The following is a 23,867-nucleotide window of genomic DNA, read 5'->3' on the forward strand; positions in this document are numbered from 1 at the left end:
GTTTTCCACTGATTATTTATTAAAGTTCTTGCCTTTATTTACACACTCCTGGCTGACTGATTCAATCGGCAGTTCATCACTTCCCCACGTGATCTCATCTTCATCTGCTTGGCTCAATGGAGGTTGTTGAGGAGATCTATAAGAGGACAAGGTATGGAAGTAAGAAATAACACCTAGAAATAACCAACAGATTGGCAACTTACTAAAAAATTGCCAGAAAGTAATTTATAGCTACGATATTTCTGAACTGGATTTATACCAGTAACCTCAAAAAACCCATGAATTTTTTCCCTTTTTTTACATCCCCAGTGAGGATTTGTAAAAGATAACAGTGGAAAAAGAGCCAGAAATACATTGATCTAGTAATAACTATCACTGCAACTACTTTCAAAGGCTAAGCAGTCAGATAACATCCAATACCATATTTGTAACATTCACATAATTCACTACCTATACACTAGAATATCTATTTTCAATTGCAAGTTTTTAGCTTTGTTGAAGATGGTGATATATGTATCAAGTATTTTAGGCTGCTTGTGCCAAATCTCAACCATAAACTCGCCAGAAAATTAATCAAAACAGAGGAAGAAGTATATACACTTTGACTGAAGTGTCACTTAGACTAAGGACTAAAATTATTTCACAAAGAAAAACAATCTTGGGATTTCCAGAATTCAGGGTGGCTCAAAGAGACAACTAGTAACTTGGGCAGGTGTATCCTTAGTTTTCCATGTCAAAAAAAAATAAGCCCCAAGCACCCAAATGGAACAGATGGACCAGTGGAACTATCCGGTTTAGTTTCTGTGCTCTAAACCCAGAAGTAGTAATACTAATGAAGCCTGTAAAGATTCAAACTGAAGACAGCATTGTTCGAATGTTTTCCTCACATGCAAGTACCAAATTTTTAGTACAATGCAAATTAAGGTACTTGGATGTATTTGAACAACAGCCCAGTTACTTGTTATATCTACATATCAAAGGAACAAATAAATCTAGAGCATAGTAAGCCACATAAAGCAGACCAGTATTCAGGCAAATTATAACCTTTTAAATAACAAGAATAGACAGAGAGCAATTAAACAGGGCACTGCACAGATATTTCATTGGGTTTATTTTGGTTTGGGGGTGGGTTTTGTTGTTGATATTGTTCTACTCTCATTATAACACATCCCTTTTGAAAGTTTCAGACTTCACAGGTTTGCTTTCAAGCCACACTAGAAAATAAATCTTACCTTTCTGGCAAAGCTTTTACTTCACAATAGTCTTCACAACCATTTACATGTGTTGGCTAGTAGAAGAAATATTTCAAAACACATTAAAGGACATAGTTATAACACTCATGCACGGTAAATTTTAAGCAATTAACAATTACATGGACTATTTCTGAAGGGTATTAAGTTCAAAGAAGCACATAATGAAAGACCTTCCTCTTTTAGACATCTCATTAACCCAAAATAACAGACAAGAACACTGAGCACTTGGAAAGAGGCTCTACTGTTACAAAGCCAAAAAACTATTTAAAATCATTCCTGACTCACAGTAAGTACAGCCATCTATATTTTCTCCAGCTGATTTTTTTTTTTTTGTTTATAATACTTTAAAACACTTTATGAGGTAAGTTCGGTAATGAAAATGTCTGCCTCCTGTCTAACCACCATTCCTATACAGGACAGAACAGGGCTTTACCTCTAAATGACAGGTACTCCTACATATGCCTTCCTCAACAAATGATGAAGAATCAGCAGAGAAGGCAGCATTTTGATCCTCCTTTCAAGAAGAAGCTCTACAAAACCATTTATACTTAACAGGCCAGCTTGCAAGTTTCCACTGCCATACTCTGAGAAATTTACTTGTGGATCTCCTAGAGCACACTGACACTGAGCCAGATGCCCGACTTGACTCTTGGCTCTACTAACGGGACAGAAAGCTACAACAGCTAGGATGCGCTGGATAGACAAGAGTTCTCCTGATCTGAAATAGGAGACAAAACCCAGGCATCTAGTGACTGATATAAAACAGGACATGCAATAATGTACGGTAAACCACATACAAAAATTATTCAAGTTAATGAACATAACCTCGCAAAAAGCAGGAGGAAAGGAAACCTCAAATTTACATTTTGGACACAGCACTGCTTCCCTTCTTTGAGCAGGAATCAAGGATATGTTTTAGATTAAATGCCTCAAATAACATTAAGAAAGGTAGTTCATTATCACTCTTTTTGGAAAAAAAAGTAAAAAGAAAAAAGGTGTTGGGCTTTATATAAGAAATAGTGTAAAGTAACTAAGCTTTGTTCTCTAATATAGTTAATGTATGATAGAATAATGATACGGTATTTTAAAAAAAATAAATGTACACCATTTACAGCTACCACGGACAAAGGTGTTTTCATTTAAAAGACATGCAAAGTTATTTCCACAAGTTTTATGGCCATAAGAAAAATGATAAATTCAAAGACCATCTGAGAAAGCAAAATCAGCAGACTGCCAGCTTCTTGCCATCCCACCTCTGAAAAATCTTCAGGCAAAGATGACCCATCACAGTCTGTGTCTTCAGACTTATCTTCTGTCAGCTTTCCATTCACCTCTGCTGGAACAGGAAAATCAGGAGATACAGTATAAAAATCACCAAAATACACCCAGGAGTCACCTTCTCACAGATGGAAATTCTGTTACACCTGCCTTGCACTACACAGGGAATACAGGTGCCAGAATAACTAAGAAATATCTTTTAAGTCCCTTTGCTACCAGTGTGCTGGCAAAGAGGTCTTAATGTATAGGATAATCAGACTTCAGGCTTCTTTCTTTTTTAACTGGAACAGCTGTCATTATATGTGAGGTTGTTTGCATACCTAACTATCTGTGCCACAACATAATGGATGGACAGGCTAGTACTAGTAAGTTATTAGATTCCCATGTCGACAGTGTTTCTGCAATTCAGTTACGTTTAGACCAGCAGTAGGTCTAAACCAGGATTCTACCTGCTCTTTGTATTAAGATGTGCCAGACAAAATCTGACTTGTATCTGTCTCCCACAGTAGTTCCCTGCTGCCCTATCTTATGGATTCAGTGCAAAGTAGGCCAGATCCTAGCTACAAAAACTGAAAGTAGTGGAGCTCCAGTGATATTCCTCAGCTGAGGTCCTGGCATAGCCAGACCCTCAGTTCCCTGACTTCTAACATAATGACCAGTGACAATAACCCAATGAACCTGAAGAACAGCAGAAGAGCTGAAATAATTATAATTTTGAAAGGTATCTCACGAGTTCTAGAAGGAACCTCTACAAGAGTAGCAAGCATTTTGCTGCACTTTTGGAGCACATATACATAGTGCGACACCACAAAGGAACTACAAATTCTACTCTACGCTAAATTTCAGTTAATAACTGGAGCTCAGGTGAAGGAATGAAGGCAAAGAAGGGTGTACAGATAGAACCAGCTATTGAAAAAAAACAGTCCTTCTAAAAAAGACAAAGCAGGTTGGCAAATTGTTCGGTTTTGAGAGATCTCAACACATTTCCAAGTTGTGCAATCTGCAATCAATGAAATGCTGAAATGCTTCAGCATTTCAACCCAACTGCAGCTGCAGAACCAGGTACCTAAACAACATGAATTCCACTCAAGAGACAATTCCAGAATGGGATTCATTTTCCTAGATTACATAAAGCAAAATCCAGATTTATCAAACCAGAACCTGACTTATTAAATCGCATCTGATGTTTGCTAGGATCAGCAACTATTTGTTCCATCAGAACCATGTGTTCTACCTGTGAAACTTTTGAGTTCACACATCAGTGTCAACTCTCCTTGCCAAATCAACTGCTTACTTGGCACCTGATTTCAAGAAATATTTTGCTGTTAATAATATGCTTTTTAAATGGCTCACGCTACCTGGCAGGTGATCTTCTAATGCAGCCTTCTTGAGATGTAGAAGGCTCTGAGCCTCTGAAGTTGCATTATTACGATTTAAGAGGTTCTGGGCTTCTTCATCTACAACATCCAACAGATACTGGACAACTTCATTGTGATCATCCTCGTCATAATACTCATCATCTGGAACCTCTGTTTCTAAAGAGAAATGTATAAAATGACTTAGTATAAAATGACAAGTTTTCCCAAAATAGGATGTTTTTTGGGAAAAAATCAAAGGGGCAGACACCATGGCATTATTTCTAGCTGTTCTCATGGCTTTCCTTCATTTCTCTCTAACACAGAATCCTACTTTCAAAAATCTACCTCCAACATCAACTAATTCCTCTAAAGCTGAGCACAGGCCTTGGAGATGATCTTCTGAAACTGACTGCCACCCTAGTGTTGACTTATTTCAGCCTACTCAACAATGCCTCGATTCTCTTGTATGCTAAAGACAATATTGCTGTCCCCCATCTCACCTCCTCTTACCTGACTTGTCACTGTGTTTAGAAAAATCTGACATCTGATTGGTAAAGCCAAGGGAAGGTACATCTCCAGATCCTGAGAGACTCATTATTCCTTTTGTGTGATGGATATTGTTTTCTGTGTTTGCCTGAGAAGGTCCCAGGACACCATTGCCATTTAACTAAGAAAACCAAGAACAGTACAAATTAACTCTTACAGAGTCTGGCAGTTTGTTGAAGCATCAAGCAACCCTTAAAAAGTTCACTGCTCCACTTAACAACAAATAAGAAATGCTATTCACATATTCTCATCTGAGACAGCTGGGTGATGGGTGGGCAGTTTTTAGGTGTTAGAAGTTTCATACAAAAAAAGCAAATAAAAAAAATTAAAGCAAGTAAGAAAAAAACCACATGATGATGAAGAAGAAACTACTACAAGAGAACACATAATAGTATTTCACATTATTCTAAACATATGCAGGCTTCAATTCTTTTGGTCCCACAATACATCATTTCCCAGAAAAAACAAAGGGGGGAAAAAAGAAAGAAAACCATCTAGTAAATGTAACATGCAAGTATCTGCAGAAACTGAACAGAATGGAGTTTTCTGGATCATAACCTTGCATCCTTCTCATAAGACCATTCGTCTTTTGATGAAGCAGTCCCAAAGAAAGAGAAGATCAATTAAAAAAATCGTGCGTATTTCTTACAATGACTGCTTATTCATGTCAACTGGTAATAGTGAGTTTGTATAGCTTCATTAATGGATTGTTTATTTATTTAAAAAATGTGTGTGAAGTAGATCCTTTTCTCTGGTTAATGATAATAGGCACAACTGAGGAATATTTACCTTGGGCCCATAAGCATCAGCTTCTGTTTTATCAGAGGGATCCCCACAGGAACAGCCTAAATAAAAATGGGGGGAAAAAAATAACTTCACAGCAACTTTTTCACAGAAATTAAATTAGCTCCCTTCAATTATTTTCGTAACAGAAACAAAATATTCAGTAACATGTTACAAAATAACTAACATTTCTGCCTGCCTGGTTATTGGGCATTGCCAAACTTATGTCTGATGGACTATATTCCATAAAGGGTTTTTGAATATTGTGTTCAATGGGATCAGAAAGCATGAATGCTAATACAGGTAACCAACTCTGAACAAAGAGAAACGTGTTGATAAATAGCTTAACAACATACAGTGGTAATGCACCCTTGGGAAACAGGGCACGATTCCCTTTTCCTTTGAAATGTACAAAATACAACCCCACAATCACCCATCACTATCTTACCCACCACACACCCCTTGACCCCAAATATCATCTGACATCTGGGTCCTTGTTCAAACATAGCCTTCTCTTCTTGGTAAAGAAAGAGCGATACCATGCTATCAGAGACCACTGCCTATCCTAGACATTCCATTGCTAGTACAGTAAACAAGACAAAGTGGAACCACTAGATGGTATCTACCTAACTACCAGTTAAATCCTGGATTTTCATATATGTCACACTTTAACAAACAAACAAACTTGTACATGAAATAACTGAAGGCCAACAGTAACCTTTATATCTTGTTGTGAACCTATGTGTGACAAGTCATCTACAGGAAGGGAGTTTTAAGTAGGGTTTTCCAAGATTTGGTTACAAGGCTTGCTCCTAATGAATATCTTGACTAAATCTTTTGACACAGAACATGTTATACTTGGAAAATATGTGAGCAACAATAAACTGTAGGAGTTGCAACAATTTCATAAGGCAAGATCGATACTTGAAGTTAACTAGATACATTAAAGGAAGCATGAAAAACAAGACTATAAAGAATTAAGACAAATGCAAAGTGCAACATCTCAAATAAAAAGCAAATGCTTAAGATGGTAAGTAACTGCATAAAGCAGTTGCTCTGCACAGAAGCAGATGTAGGTGGTAAAGGGTCTTCAAGTCTGAGTGAACAAGGAACTATTTAGGAAAAGGAAGGTGATCTCACTTGGGATGTACTAACAGAAATGCTGTCTACACAACTCTGGAAAGAATTCTTCCTGTCTGCTTGGCACTGGTGAACCTCACTCAATGCCATGTGCATGACCAGAAGCATCACACTTAAAGAGGAAAATGGCAAGAGGTAAACAAACTGGAGGGGAGCAATAAAATCAATTTAGGCTCCTTTAGTCCTGAAAAAGAGAAGATGAAAAGGAGACATAAAGACCTTTCAAATGTAACAAATCAGTACTTTTATGCCTGGTCACAAGAAACAACAGTAACATTATTGTTGTTGTTATTATTAACAATTATGATGATGATAATAAATTGATTTTTTTTTAAACTTGGAAGACTCAGGCTTGATATTAGAGAGAATTTCTAAAATACAAGAGAAATGGAATCATAAGCTATTGCTGAATCTCTTTTCATAAGAGCTTCTAAAAGCAAGATCAAGCAAACACCTCCTGCAGCTGATCACAGTAAATGGAGTTGTAGTGTAGCCACCAGACCAGGATGGTATCTTAAGGCCCATATCAGTTCCTTCATTTTTGTAAATACGTGCATTTCATTTGCAGTAAGTAAGCAAGCAAATCTTACCATTAGCTTTCATTGGCCATGGATTTGAGCTATCAGGGCTTTTGGATTTTGGAAGCACCGCATGACCATCTCTATGAAAGGAAATGTTTACAAAAACTTTTATTTAAAAAATAAGTAAATCATAGTAATCACCAGATATTGACGTAAATATGTACTATCAGTAAAAACGCTAGTCATGCTTTCTATCACAACAGTTTTGGAATACTTAAAATATTCAATGTGAGAGATTAAGCACTGATAGCTGGGTTAGTTCCAACTTCAAGGAGCACCTAATAGCTGGTTAGAGCTGGAACTTCCCTCTAGATTCTGACAAAATGATTCAACCTTGCAGCCTCAGGACTTTGCAACTCCTTCCCCTTCTGGGATAAAACAGAGTGGGAACAAGAAAGGGAGAGAGGAAGCAAAGAACAGCAGGCATGGCTGGAAGACTTAAAAAATGAAGTAAATGTTTCCGTCCCAGGTAAATTTAAAAACAGAGTAACATGGAGAGTTTCAGACTGCTGTATTGCTCTAACAGAAGCAGCAGGCATCAGTGAAAATACAGCAGTGCACTAGGATCTGCGCCGTAGGGTTTTGACATTCACCAGTGTGCTGGGACATCCAAGTGACAGTAGAACTATTTAAGTGTGAAACATTTCATCTCCTTTTTGTGATTACAGAACCCTCAGTTGCAGTTTTAAGGAGTAATTGCATTTAAATAATCTGCATCATACTTTGAAAATGGTACTTTGAACACCTGCACTTCCTAGCTGGACAGTTTCCTCCAAGAAACACAAAGCACCACTAGTACTAAGTACCCTTCTGCTCCACCGAAGCACAAACCTGTGACTACACAGACCCTTTTTGTGGCGTCAATCCTCAATAACACGCCACCTAGTACACCTCTGACTTAGCTGTCATGCCAGGAACATGTTTCACCCACATACTCATGCAATCATGCAAGGAAAACAAAAGGTACAGGGAAGCATTTGCTTCCAAAACACACCTGGTTGCTTTGAGCACCACTTTTGGAAGGTATGTTTCCAGCATTCTTTTGGCTTCTTTCAGAGTCATTCCCTGTGTGCTTACTCCATTAATGTAATGGATAATATCTAGCGCACGGAGACTCTCCTCTCTGGCAGCAACCGATCTGGGGAGGATGTCACTAATATACACAACTTGGTAAATGCTGTCATGACCTCCTGATAACAACAAACCTTTGCAGGAAAAAAGGAAGGGGGTGGGGGATAAAAGTCAAGTTCTTTCTGCATAACTGAAGGGGAAAAAACCTGCTTTAGAGCAAAAAGCAGTATATTTCTGTGTTACCTAGCTCCTCCTTATGGCACATTAGTGTAATATCAGGCAGTAAATGAGGCAACACTGGCATCTTGGGTAACTCCAAAACACGGCCTAGCACTAATCTTACAGTCTTTGGGGCAGCACGGAGAAAGTTTACTGCATCAGTATGACTCATGTTAGTGACATCAATGTCATTAACCTGCGAAAATAAAAGCAACAAAGATGTCCTTGTTAGGTTCCAAGTAGAACAGTTAGCATTACTGCAGAAGCATTTATTACTGTTCCTATTGTTGGCATGTGACATTCAAGGACAAAAGAGTAGATGGTTTATCAACAGCAGTTGCAGTTCATAATACTTACCCAGGGAGAAAGAACACATAAATGTAACTGAACGTTTGCAAGTGAAGAAACAAGTTTAGTGTCCAAATGACAAAACATTAAACAATCTCAAGTAGTATATTATTTTACTGCTCCCATTTAAAAAAATTGAATGCTGAAACTGCAGAGGCCAACACCTGAAGTCTGACTCACAACCTAATCCAATCTGACTTGTATTTGCCTAACTTACATTAAGGTTTAATAGTATTTAGCAGCGCTTTAGTGTCCTGATCTAGCAATGACTCACATGCTCTGTGTTATGCACTTGGTTACTATTGCTCACAGTCCCTGCAAGCCTAAATGCAAGTTTTCAGTTGATCAGAAACTTATACTGTAAGGGACAGGATGCCATTTTAGAGGGACCTGGACAAGCTTGAGAAGTGGGCCCACATGAACATCTTGAGGTTCAACAATGCCAAGTGCAAGGTTCTGCCTGGGTCGGGGCATCCCCTGGTATCAACACAGGCTGGGGGATGAAGGGACCCTGCAGAGAAGGATTTGAAAGCACGGCCAGCAGGTTGAGGGAGGTGATTCTGCACCCTCACCTCTGCTCTGGTGAGACCCCACTTGGAATACTGCATACAGCTCCAGAGTCCTCAGCACAGGAAAGATGTGGACCTGTCGGAGCTGGTCCAGAGGAGGGCCACAAAAATATCAGAGGGATGGAGCACCTCTCCTATGAGGAAACACTGAGAGTTGGGATTGTTTAGCCTGAAGAAGAGAAGGCTCCAGGGAGACCTTATTGCATCCTTTCAATACTTAAAGGGGGCTTAGAAGATAGGTGGAGACAGAGTATTTAGTAGGGCCTGTAGCGATAGGACAAGGGGTAATGGTTTTAAAATAAAACAGCGTAGATTCAGACTAGGTATAAGGAATACGTTTTTTATAATGAGGGCGGGAAACACTGAAACACATTGCCCAGAGAGGTGGTAGGTGCCCCATCCCTGGAAACATTAAAGGTCAAGCTGGACAGGGCTCTGAGCAACCTGATTAGTTGAAGATGTCCCTGCTCATTGCAGGGGCACTGTACTAGATGACATTTAAAAGGTCCCTTCCAACCCAAACTATTTTATGATTCTATGATGAACATCTGTACTACGTGATATGTACCTGGCAAACTCTTCTACAGCAAATCTTTTAAAATTCATTTCCTAACAACATGCTAGCCATAGATTTATTTCATCAACCACCCCTCCACATACTTTGCGACCCTCTTACTTAATCAATGAATGCTTTTCCCTTGAAAGCATTTTTTGCCATCATGAATAGGGGTTGCACACATGCTTAGCTGTCAGACATACCATAACTCCCTTCAGCAATCCTCTCACATGTTTTCATACTTGTATTTCTTTTGTCTAATTGCTATCAAATTATGCCTCTCAGAAGCTTCATGCCTTTGTTCCTTTAACCATATCTACTTTGGCCCACAGAGTTTTCTTTGTTTCTTTTTTTTTTTTTTTTGACTTAAAAGTTGTCCTCTTCCTGCATCTGAAAACATTAATATTCTCACTTTTATCAGTCGGTCTCCAGGTCGCAGTCTCCCATCACTTTTGGCAGGATCCTGAACAATGTCGTGTATGTAGCACCCAACGTTATCGTTACCTTTGGTCACTGTAAAACCCAGACTACCCTTTTCTGACTTTGCCATAGTGACTCGGAGCTCTACTTCCTAGGGGAAGAAAACAGCACTTTACAACACAGGCAAACAGAAGCAATTTGAGGGATTTACTGAATTTAAGACAGTCAGAAACAGACAACTGATTTACCTATTGGTTTAGAGTGGAACACAAGCCCAGACAGTACCAAGATGTATCTTAGCAGGCTCAGCTTAGCTGCTTCAAGCAAGCACCTCTAATGAATTCAGACAGACTACTATTTTGCATGAAATTAACCTTGGGCCAAAAGCCTACAATCTAAACAAAATTGTGAAGGTAACACCAAAACTGACACCTTATTTTACCCTCAACTAGCTGTCACACATAAAAAAGGCTCAATATTTTTCCAAAAAGACAATGCATCAGGAATTATTCAACTGAAGAAAGTAGGTGCACCTATATTCCTACAATGAGATACAATACCATAGCTTTTCTCGGAACCAAAGACACGGACAAGTTTTGCCTATTTTAGTTTTCATTAATTTTGTTTTGAAAGATACGTATCTGCCTCATTTGTATAGAAATTCACAGAGCACCAGAGGAAGATTTGAGAAAAACTTCTGAAGAAGAGACTAAGAAAAGGACAGTTTGTTCCTTCTCAAAATGGAGTATGAGCTAAAATAGCTTTGTAACTTGAAAGACCCCCACAACTGAGACATACCAAGGCTCAATTTTCATTTTTTTCAACCTGTGAATGGATTATGTGAGTGTATGGAAGGAGAAGTCCCTTCTGATACACAAGACATTTCTGGGGTGGCAAGAAGCTCTCTCAGAAGAGTCTCAAAAATCTGCTGCATTTTGCAGCAGAGCAGCAGTAATTCTTTAGGATCCATACAAATAAATGCAACAAACAACAGGGTCTCTTGATGTCCCTGCTGCCCAATTTATCCTCCAATCTCAGAACAACCACATAGAAAACTAAAAGGACAGAAGCAAGATATCTGCTGTTTAAGCTTCCTCTGAGTACATGGTTTAGAGGTAGGTAAATATTTAATGCCACATTTTCCAGGCTGAAATGACACATGAAATAAGACATATACACAGCTACCTACATACACATGAACGCCTCCACATTCACAGAGGGAAATGTATCAACTCCTCAAGAGCTCAGACACAAAAGGCCTGCAGACATTTGTATCAGCAGCTGCAGTTCACTGGTTACAATTTGCACATGTATGTGTGCCATGTATAAGGCACTTGCCCAGGTTAGTGCAAGCATAACCTACAGCTATCTCATCTGTAAATTAATATGCCTAACTCCTATACAGTCACTCCCGATACCATGGCTAAAACTTCTAGATGGCTACAACAGTAGGTACATTTATGCTACTGAAAGAAATAGTAAATTACTGGCTCATATTCTTCAGCATTTTTTTCCAGCTGGCTGAGTAATGAATCCATTCCTCCCAGGTGCGGAGTCAGCTCAGAAGCAGAAGTAGCATAACAGTCATTTATTAAAACGGATGTGGTAACATCAGGAACAGTTCTACAGGCTGGGATCAATGGCAAATCCAAAGGCAGATCACTACGGATAAGCAAGCAAAAAACAAGGATCAGCTTGTACAATGTGGCTGTCACCCATAAATGACTATATGGGCCAATACTGACTTTATGCAAACCTACAAAGCAAAACAAAGAAGTATTTCTATGAATAGGTACAATAAACTATTTTTGTAAAAACCTTTGGCAGTTTTATGAGGATCATTATAAACAACATACCTGTCCTCAAGCTCTAACTTTGTAGGAGTCTCTTGATCAGAGTTTAAGATGGTGCGAACAGCCTCCTCCTGACCACTGTGCGCCTCATACTGACTGTATGCCTGTGTCATAGCTTCATCTGAGGTTTGGTATAGCGCAGAACTCCATCCAAGGCCCACCTGTGCTGGTGAGTTTATCACCTCCTCATCACCGCTCCTGCTGCTCTCACTGTAACTGTCTCTTCTAGAGGGAGATTTTAGCCTCTTCTTGCTCAGATCAGTAGTTTCATTTTCATCTGAACTGTCACCTTGTTCTCCGTTTGGCGGACCAGAAACTTCTCTGCTGACATCTGGAAACACTTGTTGGGGTGAATGGATGGGAGTCTACAGAGAGCAAGGACATTTAATTCATCAAACTCCAGTTTTGATGACAAAAGAAAGTTGCTAAGACTGCATAAAATTACCAAGAGCAATTAGTCAGTAGCAACATTTAGACGTTGCCTCAATTGTGTAAACGTATCATAGAAATAATGGTGAAATAGAAAACAATTTCACCAAATTCAATGCAACTTGGCCAATACAAAGTGTGCAAAACTTTGAAACATATACTTCTAAAGTAGAACTCCAAATTCATCTAAGGAAAACAAATCTTCTCTTGGCTTTAGCCTTGGAGAACCTACAGACAGATGGCTTTAAGCTATGCCCAGAAGTCATCCAGGCAATTACCACAGAATCCCTTCCAATCAGAACACAGTGCAACTGAAGTCAAACTAATCTCACACAGGAGGAAAAAAGGGAAGCTTTCAAACAAAAAGCTACAGAACAGATTACAAACTATGACAATTTATGCCAAACTGAAACTGTTCAGCCAAGTTCTTAACTCCCGTCAGAATGAAGACCAGTTTTGCCAATAATCACATATTCCCAAGAATTATGTCAGCTAACAGACACACTAAGTTTAAAAGCTTCATTTATGCTTTTATGGCCAAATTCTTGTGCTCATGAACACACCAATCTGTGATAATGTTATAAACAAAAATTGTTCATATTTTATTGGTTTTTCCCTTCTTTTAATATATGCACTTTTATTAAAGTTATTCCATATTACATACAGGTTAATTACAGAACTAGTTACTTGTATTATTAGTTTTTTCAGGTGCTTATCTAATTTAACCTAACCTAAATTTGTATTTGTACATTTAAGTTTCTATCATCAAACTTGAAAGCTTTTTTCTTGTTTGAAAATTATATTAAAATAACATCAAAACTTGTCTCCATTAGGTTTACACTTTTCTGTCTTATGGAAAGCTTACTTTTCAGGCAAATTCCCTCCCTTTTGCTGAAACACATTTAATTTCCACTTCTTCCAAGTATCCTAAAATGGCCTTCTATTATTTTGATTTACTTATTGAAGCGTTTTGAAAATATTCTTTGGGACACCTCTAACTTCCAGTAAATATGGCAATCTTTTCCCTGGTTTTACATGCACCAAACTAGGCAAATTGGTGTTTCACAGAATATTCTTCATATACATTACAGAAATACCTGATTTCTATTTGAGATCAGCTTCAAACCATTGGGCTGCAAAGAAACCTGCACCACAGAAACAGCGTATTAAGCCAATTTCCAATGTCTTAAGACACAGAATGGAGGGAAAAAAAAAATAACTAAAGCCCTGCATTCTTTTCACATTTTCACAAAATGCTTAGTACGCTCCTGAGGGATTTACTGTAAGAACCACGTTTCTGTGACCACCCTCCCCACCTTTTCATCTGCATCTTGCATGTAACTAACACACCCACCAGATCAAATAAATGAACCTTCAAATCACAGTTTTAAAAAAAATAATACCATATGCCATACACCTTACCAACAAAGAAGGATCGATGTCTGGTAGTATACCAGATGGTGGCCGACAAAGGAGAAGAGAGACTTCTGGAGATGTTCCCCTCAGAGCAGAGATGACTTCCTGTGGCCACAGTGGGATTCATTATTAGATGCAGACCCCCAAGACTTGCAGGACTACCACAGCATGAGTTTCACTACTAAAATACAAACCTGCTGGGATAAACCCTTTAGTGATGCCCCATTCACTTTCAGAATTACGTCCCCAATTTCTATCTGCCCACATTCTGCGGCAGGCTGCCCAGGGAAGAGCTTTTTCACCCTCACAATAGTTGAGCCCAGCTGCTCCGGGGTAAGGTTGTCTTCACGGCAGAAACTGAACCCAAGGCCTGAGCTGTTCTTCAACAGCTTTACCTCAAATGTGTTCTCTGCAAAAGAAACATTAACTTATTATTTCCTACAGCACACTGGCTATGAAAAGAAGTTGCTGATGCTCTTACTCCAGACATGAGAACACGCACTCTCGCCTTCACAGGGTTCTTCTACTTCACTGAGCACAAGCATTATATAAAAGATCCCTCCAAGTTAAAGAGGACAAAAAGCTGTCTGCTGACTTCCCCTGACAACATCCACACTACACAGAAAGCCAACGTATTTCCAAAACACTGTTCCCCAGGAAGTCCGTTAAGAAGCCTGTTAAAGCAGAGTGACACCACCTTTCTGGCCACCAATTAGGCATTAGTAAGAGCAGCAACTGGAATGCCTGGCAGACAGAATAAGTCCCATGCAGGAAGACCAAAAAGTATCTGCTGTGCTTTCCCCATCTGGATAGGTTTCCCTCCACTTTCACAGGTCTGCAGCAAAAGAAGCTGAAATATGCCAGCCTCTAGTCAGCTACATAAATCCCTCTTCATCCAGCTGTTGATGTCCTCCCTCACCTAGACAGGAACAGGAGGCCCTACAGAAGCTCTCATTCATATATGAGTATCGTAACCTCCCCTTGACAGTCCCTAGCAACACCGGAGATAGCAACATCCCTTTTACTTCAACATTGCTACAGCCCTGGCCTGCAAGGCTGGTGAAACTGGGAAACAAGTAACAGTGAGAGAGAAAACAGTTAACAGTAACTAAACAATTATTACCAAGATGTGAATGGAAATCTTAAGAAAAAAAAGCAACAGCACAAAAAGGAAGAGACTGCATTACATGCAGAGGCTCAGTATAGAATCATACCTGCTCTTTCTCCTGTCTGTCTTTCTATTCTACAGTAGATTTGAAGAAAAATATTATAAAAACTAAAGGATGCTTTGAAAGTTCAGAAAATTGTTCTGTGTGAGCTGACCTGCAGTGACAAAGCTGTAATCTTTGGCATTTGTAGATTTTGTTGCTGGTATTTCCTGCGGCTCACACTGCACCACCTGATTTGGAAGCGTGCATTGTGGTGTTACTGGAGCATGAACCTTGGCCACTGAAAGCTGACCTTTTTCCAACAGCAGATGCACCACCTAAGGAGAAGAAACATTCTCCAGTTAATTGGCAGCGGTCACGGAGATGGCACAGCCTAGACTACATTTCCTTCTAACTTGTCAGGATCCTAAGTTTTACAGCAGCAAACTTTATAGACATCTCCCTCCCCATATGTCCTCCATCTGTACCTTATTTTAAGGGCTCTAAGTGACAACCTACAAAGTACACTAATGGACTTGGAAGATACTTGCCAACACAAAAGTAAGAAAGTGTCTTGTTCCAGTAAGGCTGTGAGGGGGTTAAGAAGTGTCAGTGTCATCTTCATATCCGTACAAGGAATAGAGTTAAAAGCACTTCATAAAGTGAGCACAAATAGTAGTCCTTAGCAGCTCTCAACGTGTACATTCACTGGCTATTTTCAAGTGTGCATGTACTTCCACATATGAAGGGGCCACCATAAACAGCACTATTAAACGAGGAGACACCATTGACAGAATCAAGCGCTACCCAAAAAGGCCAAGACTCAAGCTACTGATACAGCATGCAAATGCAGCTGCACGTACAGAGGCCCTTTGTGTCCTCAGTGGTTCAAATCTGGCACCCATCTGTAGCATGCTGCTACAGCTGGTTTCCAACCTGTACACCTGGGCTTCCTTCCTACGAAGCCCAAGGACAAGGAGAAACCAGTTCCATGTAGATCTCTCACCTGCACAGAGAGCCAGAATTTCACTAGGGTGGGCAGTGAGACTCAAGGCCCAGGAAGCCAAGGAGTCTGAGAAAGCACATCTAAAGCAACCAAGACACTGGGAAGAACTCCAGCCTTCAGGTTCATTTACCTCTTTTCACTCATCACAATTTGGTTTACTACAGATGGGAGGAGAACTAGCAGCTGCTTACCTGCCCAGTGTTTCTCAGTGTTTCAACAGCTTGCTTATGGGTAGCACCTTCCAAACTAATCCCATTGACTGAAAGCACACGATCACCTACAAATGATTAATAATTTAAGAAAAAGTAGGCAGAACTTCATTTATAAAATGCATATGATGCATATAAACCTTCAAGTGTCAGCTAACAAGAACAGTTATTGTAGTAAATTTTCCCTTCCCTCCACACTCTTGAGTCAAGAACAGAACTCTGCAACTAAACTATATGGTTGGACTCAATGATCTTAATTAAAGGTCCTTTCCAACCTAAATGATTCTACAATTCTAGGGGTTAACCCCATGTCAAAGCTAGTGTTAACCACCAGAATGATAGCCTGCCACAAAGCTCAGACTCTTTATTATCTTAGTCTACAGTGGAAATTCTTGCTTCAATAAAGAATGTGGCCTGGCTTACAAACAAGAAAAGCCATAACAATTACAGTGATTTTCTGTATTGAGTTGCCCAGCATGATAAGCAAGAAGGCCACAAATAATACAAAGCCCTCTCTCTCCATGACTGGAACAGAGAAGTGTTCTCCATTAACACACGCTGCACTAGGCTAAAACCAAATACTGCTACAGTCTATCTTCTGGTTTTCCCCTCAACAGTCTCTGCAGTTTTCTGTTGGTTCTGCAGTTGTTCTACATGTTTTTTAGATCTCCATCTGCAGAATTAGGTATCAAGGCAATATTTAAAATGACAACTGCAAATGCAGTAGAGCTTGGAAAACCCAGCCCTTCTTGCCAGTGAAAAAGGTACAATGAAAGGAGGCAGAGTTCCTAGCTGTTTAGCCACATCAGTCCACCACAGACAGTTATCTACCCTTTTTTCACTTTAAGAGTCCCAACTGAAAGAACTGAAGTACTACCTTTTTCTATTCTGCCATCTGCTTCAGCGGCTCCCTTAGGAATAATTGCTTTCACATAAATACCACCATGCCTTATGCTAGTATTTACACCACCCTAAATGGAAAGCAAAAACAGGGTTTATTAGTCTTGTTGCACTTAGAATACTTAGTAATTAAATAGTCACACGAGGAAAACTGTACTCAGGAAGCATTTGGGCTACTGGCATGTAAAAAGAACAGCCAAACTATCAAAACCAAAATGTTACACAAAGCATGTTTTTGCAGTCATGCAATTTATTACAAATGAAATTGGGGTGGGAAGATTGTAAAAACATGATGCATCACAATGCAAATGCACCCAAAACAAATAAATGTCCTTCAGCAGACATATGTCTGCATTGTGCTGGACTTTACATGCTTGCATGCATACCAAAGCTCAGAGATGTGCAAGAGCACAGCATGCCAAAGCTGAAGATGCATACCCATGCAGTGTCCTACTTCAACACACCTTCTCTGATGTGGCAGGAAACTAAGGCATGGTACTTTCTCTCAGCTCATACAAGTTTGAAGGTCTAAGCTGAAAATCTGCTCAAGCTCAATTATTTTTGGAGGGCCTTAGTCTTTTTGTTCCATTACGGGGGAGCGGGGGGGGTGGGGGGGGGGTGGGGGGGAGGCGTTGGACTAGATGATCTTTAAAGGTCCTTTCCAGCCCAAAAGACTGTATGATTCTGGCTCACTGCTGCACTATCCGTGCTTCTCCCGAAACTTGGGAGGGAAGAGGGAGAGCAACAGTGTATTAATATTCACTCCCAAAACACACAGAACTACACGTGAAAATTAAGAACACAGAGCTAACTGTACACCTCTTGTCACACCACTGTAGAGGACAGCAATGCAGGGGAAGAATGAAGGTTAAAAAAGGAAAGGTCAACGGTCACCCTTCCCTTGGACATCCTTTAAGGGACATCTCTGCATCACTTGGCATCTTCTGACGTTTTCTTCAAAGCCAATGCATGCATACAGCAGGCTTGATGCTATTTAATAACCAGCTCCTGCTGAACCTTTGTTCCCCCAGCTCTGTCAAGTTACAAGCTTGATAAAGCAGTATGACTTTGAACAGACTGGGACGGGGATGACAAAATAACAGAATTTCATTCAGCTCCTCTTAAAATTTAGCCATACATATGAAAACAGGGCTAAGCTTGCGAATTGGCACTCTACCTACACGCCTATCTGTATGGCCACATCTGGGAAAAAGCCAACTTAGTTTTAGGTATAAACAGCCAGTAAAAGCCACCAGTTTTGAACGGCAGCTAATGACTTCTGTTGTTGTAATTCAAGCAACTTTTCCTTTTTCAAATTACTGTGTAGTCTGGTGATCAATGAAGCAGAGGTAATATTTGTATATTAAAATACCAAGATGTATTTCTGAACACAATACAAAAAAAGGAGCAGTGAAAAATGCATGCATTTCAGTTATAAATCATTCTCTTCTTCTCTGAAGTGCCACTCTGCAGTATGGCAGGCCCTATACGTAAACTACCTTCAAAATTTTATATTCTGAAGATAAATTGGTCCATTAAAACCACAATTTTGTCTTGTATTGCAAGAAAGCAGTGTCAGCCAGGTCTTACTTGGATTAAAGTAGTTTTTTACTTTCTGCCTTTTATCCAGCAGGGGGAGAACACTGAACATGGTATACGAGTGTGGATGTGCACAGATACTCATCATTAATTAACACTACTGCTTCCGCTGCCTGTGATGCCTGTCAAGGAAGTTCTTAATTCTCTCCCTTGTAAATCTGCCACATTATTAGGCAGCAAGAGACTAAGACCATCTTGCTTTTTTTGCTCATAAAGCAGTGTCTGCTATTAGATGTTTTGCTTCCTTGTAAATTAGCAATTTAATGGGTTGCTGGGAGTAGAGAAAAAGAGAAAACATCTAAAAACCTTGTCAAACAGTACCGTGACACTTATTCCCAAGCCGTTATCTTTTTTGGCTAGTTCAACCTCAAAGATATCTCCAGGTTTAAGAAGTGTTGCAGTAACCTTTTTACAATTCATTTTGTTTGCAGTATTTGCTGAAGAAGATTCCTTTATTAAAAAAAAAAAAAAAGAAGAAAAAGAAACAAACAAAACAGAGAGAATGATTTGCCATTAGAACGTAAATTTACAGTTAAGACCCTAAAGAGTGTGTTTGAGTCAGATACAGCTAAAAGGAGTCCACCTCCACTGGCAAAGTACCAATTAGTAAGATTCGTAAGGCTCATTGCTTTAACTCTTCCATTGCTGCTATTGAACAGGTTTAGCATAGAAATATGCTTGGCCTTCAGCAGTGAGTCTTGATTGTCAAAAGGAGTTGGTCACAGAACACAGAAACTGTAATACTTCAGTATTACAGCAGCCTAGGGTCTGTTGGATTAATTTGCAGAGGCTGTCACAACGTGCTTGAATAACCTCCATCAGCTGAAAAGAGGAATCACTACAAATTAGGAATCTGTAGTACTTGCCATTGTGTACTTTCAGAAAGAAGAAGCAGCAAGCTGTGTCTGAACAGAGCACAGCTCACTGCTGAACTTCACTACAAAGAATTTTCCATGGTTTAGATAAATCCCCAAAATACAAGTTCTGCTGCTACCCACTTCAGATGCATCGCTACTGCTCTTATCTAGGAAAAACTCAATTCATCTGCCAGCTGAATAAACTTACCTCTAGGGGTGGTCACTAGACTATAATCATATTGGACAATTGAATTAAAAAGAGGTTTTCTACAGGATCAACAAATGTACTATATGTTCACCTCAAAGCACAACCTGCCTCTAGTAAGAAATGGCCGCCTCTTCACATTGCCAAGCTGGGAAGTTGTTTCAAGTCATTGGAGTGATTTTCTCCATTTATTTTGAACAGAATCACCAAACTTAGAAATTAGCTATGAGCATTTGCCATTAGAAAGATAAGCTGCAGGCTAGGCTGTCCTTCACCCACATCCTTTCACCTTATTCACACTCGCAGTCAGTTGTTTCATTACTACTATTATACTGATGGGAAATATATGAAATACACTATGCCTTTTTAGCTGGCTGTTGCTCCTGACTGCTGGAATAAGTTGCTTCATCCATGTCAGAATCTCCTCGGTCAGAATAGTCCACAGACTCCACTGCCCCAGGCCTTTTATTTTTTGCTCGAGTACTGTCAGATGAGGATCTTCTCTTCTCACTCATTTTAGAAAGCCCAGACTGGGAATCACTGTAATGCTGAGGATCCTGCTGCATTCTACCACTTGCACGTTTGCCAAAGAAGCTGGCTGGCTGGCTCTGAGACAGGCTGGCGCTTTCCGTTCTTGAATCCTGGGAGCTCACACTTCCATCCCGCTTGCCTCCCGACAAACCAGACAAGCTTCCTGAAACAGGCCTCTGGTGACCTCGGGACCAGTTGTGTTCCTCTGAAGAGGACTCTGCCTCATCGTCCTGCACTGATGATGGCCTCTTTAAATAACCCCTGGTTCCATTACTGATGTGTGCAGCGTTAGATGATGCTGAAAACCAGGAGACAAGACAGTCGTCAGTAGCTGGGTAACATCTTATCTGCAGTATGACAAAAATTTCTCAGCTTACACCATGTAAGGTCTTACCTGTTCATATTATGCAGAACACTTTCCATTTATAATGCAACAGGTGTGTTACTGTAACATTACCAAAGGTTACCACAACACTTCTTCATTCAGTCTCAGAAAACAATTTCAAGCATACACTAGCTAGGGTTGCTTACAAGAAGTGTTTGGGATGATGTTTTCCAGCTATCTCAGTTGATTACATTAGTAATTTTAAAGACAAATGGAAAGTACTTCACAAAAGGTGTCAGAGAAGGCAGTGTGCTCAAACTCAAAGAACAGCTCTTTAATAATAAGGAGTATTTCCCTCCGTACCTTTGGATAGCTTGTCCTTGGGCTGAGAGATAACAAGTGTCACATCTTCAGGTGCATTCTCCAGAATTTCTAATGCTGCATGGTGGCTGACGCCTTCTAAACTTGTACTGTTTATGGATATTAGTCGGTGTCCTGCACAAAAGGATTTGTTCAGATACAATCTAACATCTACATTTTTATCCATCAGTGAGAACGTGGAGTACAGGTCTGAAAATCTCTACACAATGCATTGATTAAAAATTACTAAAAATTCCAGTGATGCTGGAATAGAGAACCCTAATCTAAAAAAAAAAAAACCAAACAAAAAAATCCACCCAAAACAGATCACAAGAATTGGTTATGAATATTTCCTCTTTTTAAACCTGCCAAACCTTTCTATATTATGGTTTCTACCTTCTCCTTTGCTGTAAGAACGGATGCAAAAGCAAAAAACAAGTAGTGAAATAAGCAACATGCAGGTCAGTTCAAGACACAGACTAAAATGAAGGGGATAAAGAGCAGACAGTAAATAAAGTTTTCTTCCCACAGCCATATGGTTACATTCACTTCTTCCAATATCAAAGTATGGATCTGGATTTTTAAAATATTGAAATTACAAAGCATCTGTAGAGAGACAATAGTAAGTAAAGCCCTTACTTATATATATAACTTCAACTTTCTGCTACTTCAAGCTTTATAATTTTTATTTTAATTCAAATTACTTTTGTTTTCATATAGTTTAACAAAGAAGCATCACCAGTTTTCAGAAATTATCCAGAAGGTAACTGAAGGTCAGCATTGTTTGGGACTGACGCCCACAGCCATAGATGGAAACAATACTACATGTTTGGGCTTTCCTTTCATGTATACACCTCTTGTTATTGACACTATTCACCTGGTCTTAGAGATCCTTCCAAATCAGCTGGCCCTCCAGGAATAACTGAATGAATAAAAATTCCCAGATCAAGTTTCCCTGTCTTCTCTCCGCCAACTATTTGAAAGCCTATTAAAAAAAGCCCAAAGAAGGCAAAAAATGTCAGTGATCATGGCATAACTTAATACAATTCACGTCCATATGACACGAACTTAGTCATTCCAACAAATGTAAAGTAAAAGAAAACTACACATCTCAAAGACGACTACACAGTAAAGCTTTTTTGATTAGGCTTTATTGCATTCTCTGCTTTTGAGCAAGCAATTCAGACTGTCTAACTGGCTTCCCAGAAAACTTCCCTCCAGCAAAGACTACAGAAGACAACTGTAGCATGAGAAACACACACACAGATGACATAAAACAAACATTCACTGATTAAATGAAATTTATTTTCTCTTACTTAAAATATTCTGGTTTTCTCCACCGTTAGATGCTTCACCTAGATGTTTGACCCTGGTCTTAAGAACTGAGTTTTTCAACTCCCTGATTTCTTGTAAGGCTTCTAATCTATTTCTGCTAATTCTACCAGGTCAATCTGGAAACGATGTTCAAGATGAAAAAAAATGAAAACAGAACATATTAGCTCTTCTCTATTCTAGCTAAACCAGCAAAGTACCACAGACTGCATGAGGAAGAAAAAGAATAAATGGTGGACTTCATACGAATTTCTTTCCTTTTTGGTCAACTCTTAAGTTACTGTGCAGGGTAAACAACTAAGTATTATTTCTTGTAGGCTTTTTCTCCCTCTTCAAATTTATACAACAGTCCTATTTTGAATGATAGAACAATGTCCTTAAGGACACTTTAGAGAACCTCTCTAAAGCACAATACTGACACCAAATTATTCATTACTCATACAGGGAAAAATTATGTGGGTTTATGAAAAAACTCAGTGATAGAAGGAGGAATGGAATGCAAATATCTTGTCTTCCAGATGCCTTAAACCTCAAATTAGTATTCCATCTGAAGATACAGGAGTAAGAAAAGCCCATAATGGCTTTATAATGTCCTTTTTTTGTTTGTTTAAAGCCTTCAAGCTGGCACAGCTGTGATGTGTCCACATAGACAAAAATCCTGTACCTGAACACAGAGATAAACCAACTTTTGGGATGACTAGTTCACAATATAAATATTATCCTACGCTTGTAATACGGAAAAACTGAGAAAAAGACTTGCTTAACATCACTCAACAAATCAGCAGCAGGTGATACCAAGTAAGTCCAGGCTTCAGCATTGTAAAAGTCTTCGAAATCCAGCACTGCTTTCCTCAGTCCTACAATAAATACTTAAATACAGACCAGAAAACTTTTGGTTTTAGCTTCTAGGAACACACAAGACAACAACAATTTTAAAGCCACTCACCTAAGCCCAATTTTTCATCCTTTTTCAAGTTCACCAAAGTGATCTCTCTTTCTGGTGAGGCAACTCTGTTCTGTGTTGTTTGCGGAGAGTCAGCTGAAAAGCCAACATTTCATGATAAGACACTACCCCCAAATACTTCTGTTCAGGTTTGTCTTGAAATTCTACTTGAAAGATTACTTCTCTGATAACCTGAAAAGCTGTTCTGAACTAGTGGGTCCAACTTTCATCTTCCGGGCCGTGCCCAAATAAAAAAAAAACCAAAATACCACTATTACAATTCACTCCCTTCTTCAGCAGTTAAAATCTTTTATTCCTCCGAAGAAAAGCACCTAGCATAGTCTGTTGCAATCACAACACAACTGAGCCCTAGAATCTTCAAATTCATTAGTCTCAGTTCAGCAAAGTATTTAGATCTGTGTTTACATGCCCTGCTCAGGTAGGCATGACATAAGTATGTTGGTAAAAGGGAAACTGAAGCTTATTATATGAAGTTACTAAAAGGTTACTCATTAAGTTCTCTTAATGGTGGTCCTTCATTAAAAAACAGCCAACATTAGAAACATCTACTAAAACCTATCTTGTTTAAATTTATTTCCCTATTTGCAACTCCACAGGCTGCTGATTCTGCC

At 39.3% G+C, this 23,867-nt stretch overlaps 1 protein-coding gene across 7 annotated transcripts in view; it reads right to left on the bottom strand.

The window, feature by feature from the left end:
• The window catches only part of PTPN13 (protein tyrosine phosphatase non-receptor type 13), a 126,489-nt gene that overhangs the window by 8,504 nt on the left and 94,118 nt on the right, over positions 1-23,867 (bottom strand). For 4 of the 7 annotated variants that reach the window (XM_055727792.1, XM_055727783.1, XM_055727788.1 and 1 more), the window contains 22 exons: positions 23,239-23,331; positions 21,838-21,945; positions 20,964-21,095; positions 20,107-20,573; positions 18,989-19,132; positions 17,061-17,154; positions 16,166-16,251; positions 15,144-15,306; positions 14,015-14,229; positions 13,827-13,925; positions 11,979-12,340; positions 11,610-11,784; positions 10,115-10,273; positions 8,254-8,425; positions 7,934-8,144; positions 6,949-7,019; positions 5,225-5,280; positions 4,400-4,556; positions 3,890-4,066; positions 2,507-2,589; positions 1,233-1,288; positions 33-136 (listed from right to left, as the gene is read on the bottom strand). In XM_055727792.1, coding sequence (XP_055583767.1) covers positions 33-136; positions 1,233-1,288; positions 2,507-2,589; positions 3,890-4,066; positions 4,400-4,556; positions 5,225-5,280; positions 6,949-7,019; positions 7,934-8,144; positions 8,254-8,425; positions 10,115-10,273; positions 11,610-11,784; positions 11,979-12,340; positions 13,827-13,925; positions 14,015-14,229; positions 15,144-15,306; positions 16,166-16,251; positions 17,061-17,154; positions 18,989-19,132; positions 20,107-20,573; positions 20,964-21,095; positions 21,838-21,945; positions 23,239-23,331 — 3,384 coding nt within the window. The remainder of the gene's footprint in view (positions 1-32; positions 137-1,232; positions 1,289-2,506; positions 2,590-3,889; positions 4,067-4,399; positions 4,557-5,224; positions 5,281-6,948; positions 7,020-7,933; positions 8,145-8,253; positions 8,426-10,114; positions 10,274-11,609; positions 11,785-11,978; positions 12,341-13,826; positions 13,926-14,014; positions 14,230-15,143; positions 15,307-16,165; positions 16,252-17,060; positions 17,155-18,988; positions 19,133-20,106; positions 20,574-20,963; positions 21,096-21,837; positions 21,946-23,238; positions 23,332-23,867) is intronic. The other 3 variants (XM_055727803.1, XM_055727812.1, XM_055727797.1) reach the window with 3 other exon arrangements.

Source organism: Falco cherrug, chromosome 1 (assembly GCF_023634085.1).
Source record: "Falco cherrug isolate bFalChe1 chromosome 1, bFalChe1.pri, whole genome shotgun sequence".
Classification (NCBI taxonomy): Eukaryota; Metazoa; Chordata; class Aves; order Falconiformes; family Falconidae; genus Falco; species Falco cherrug.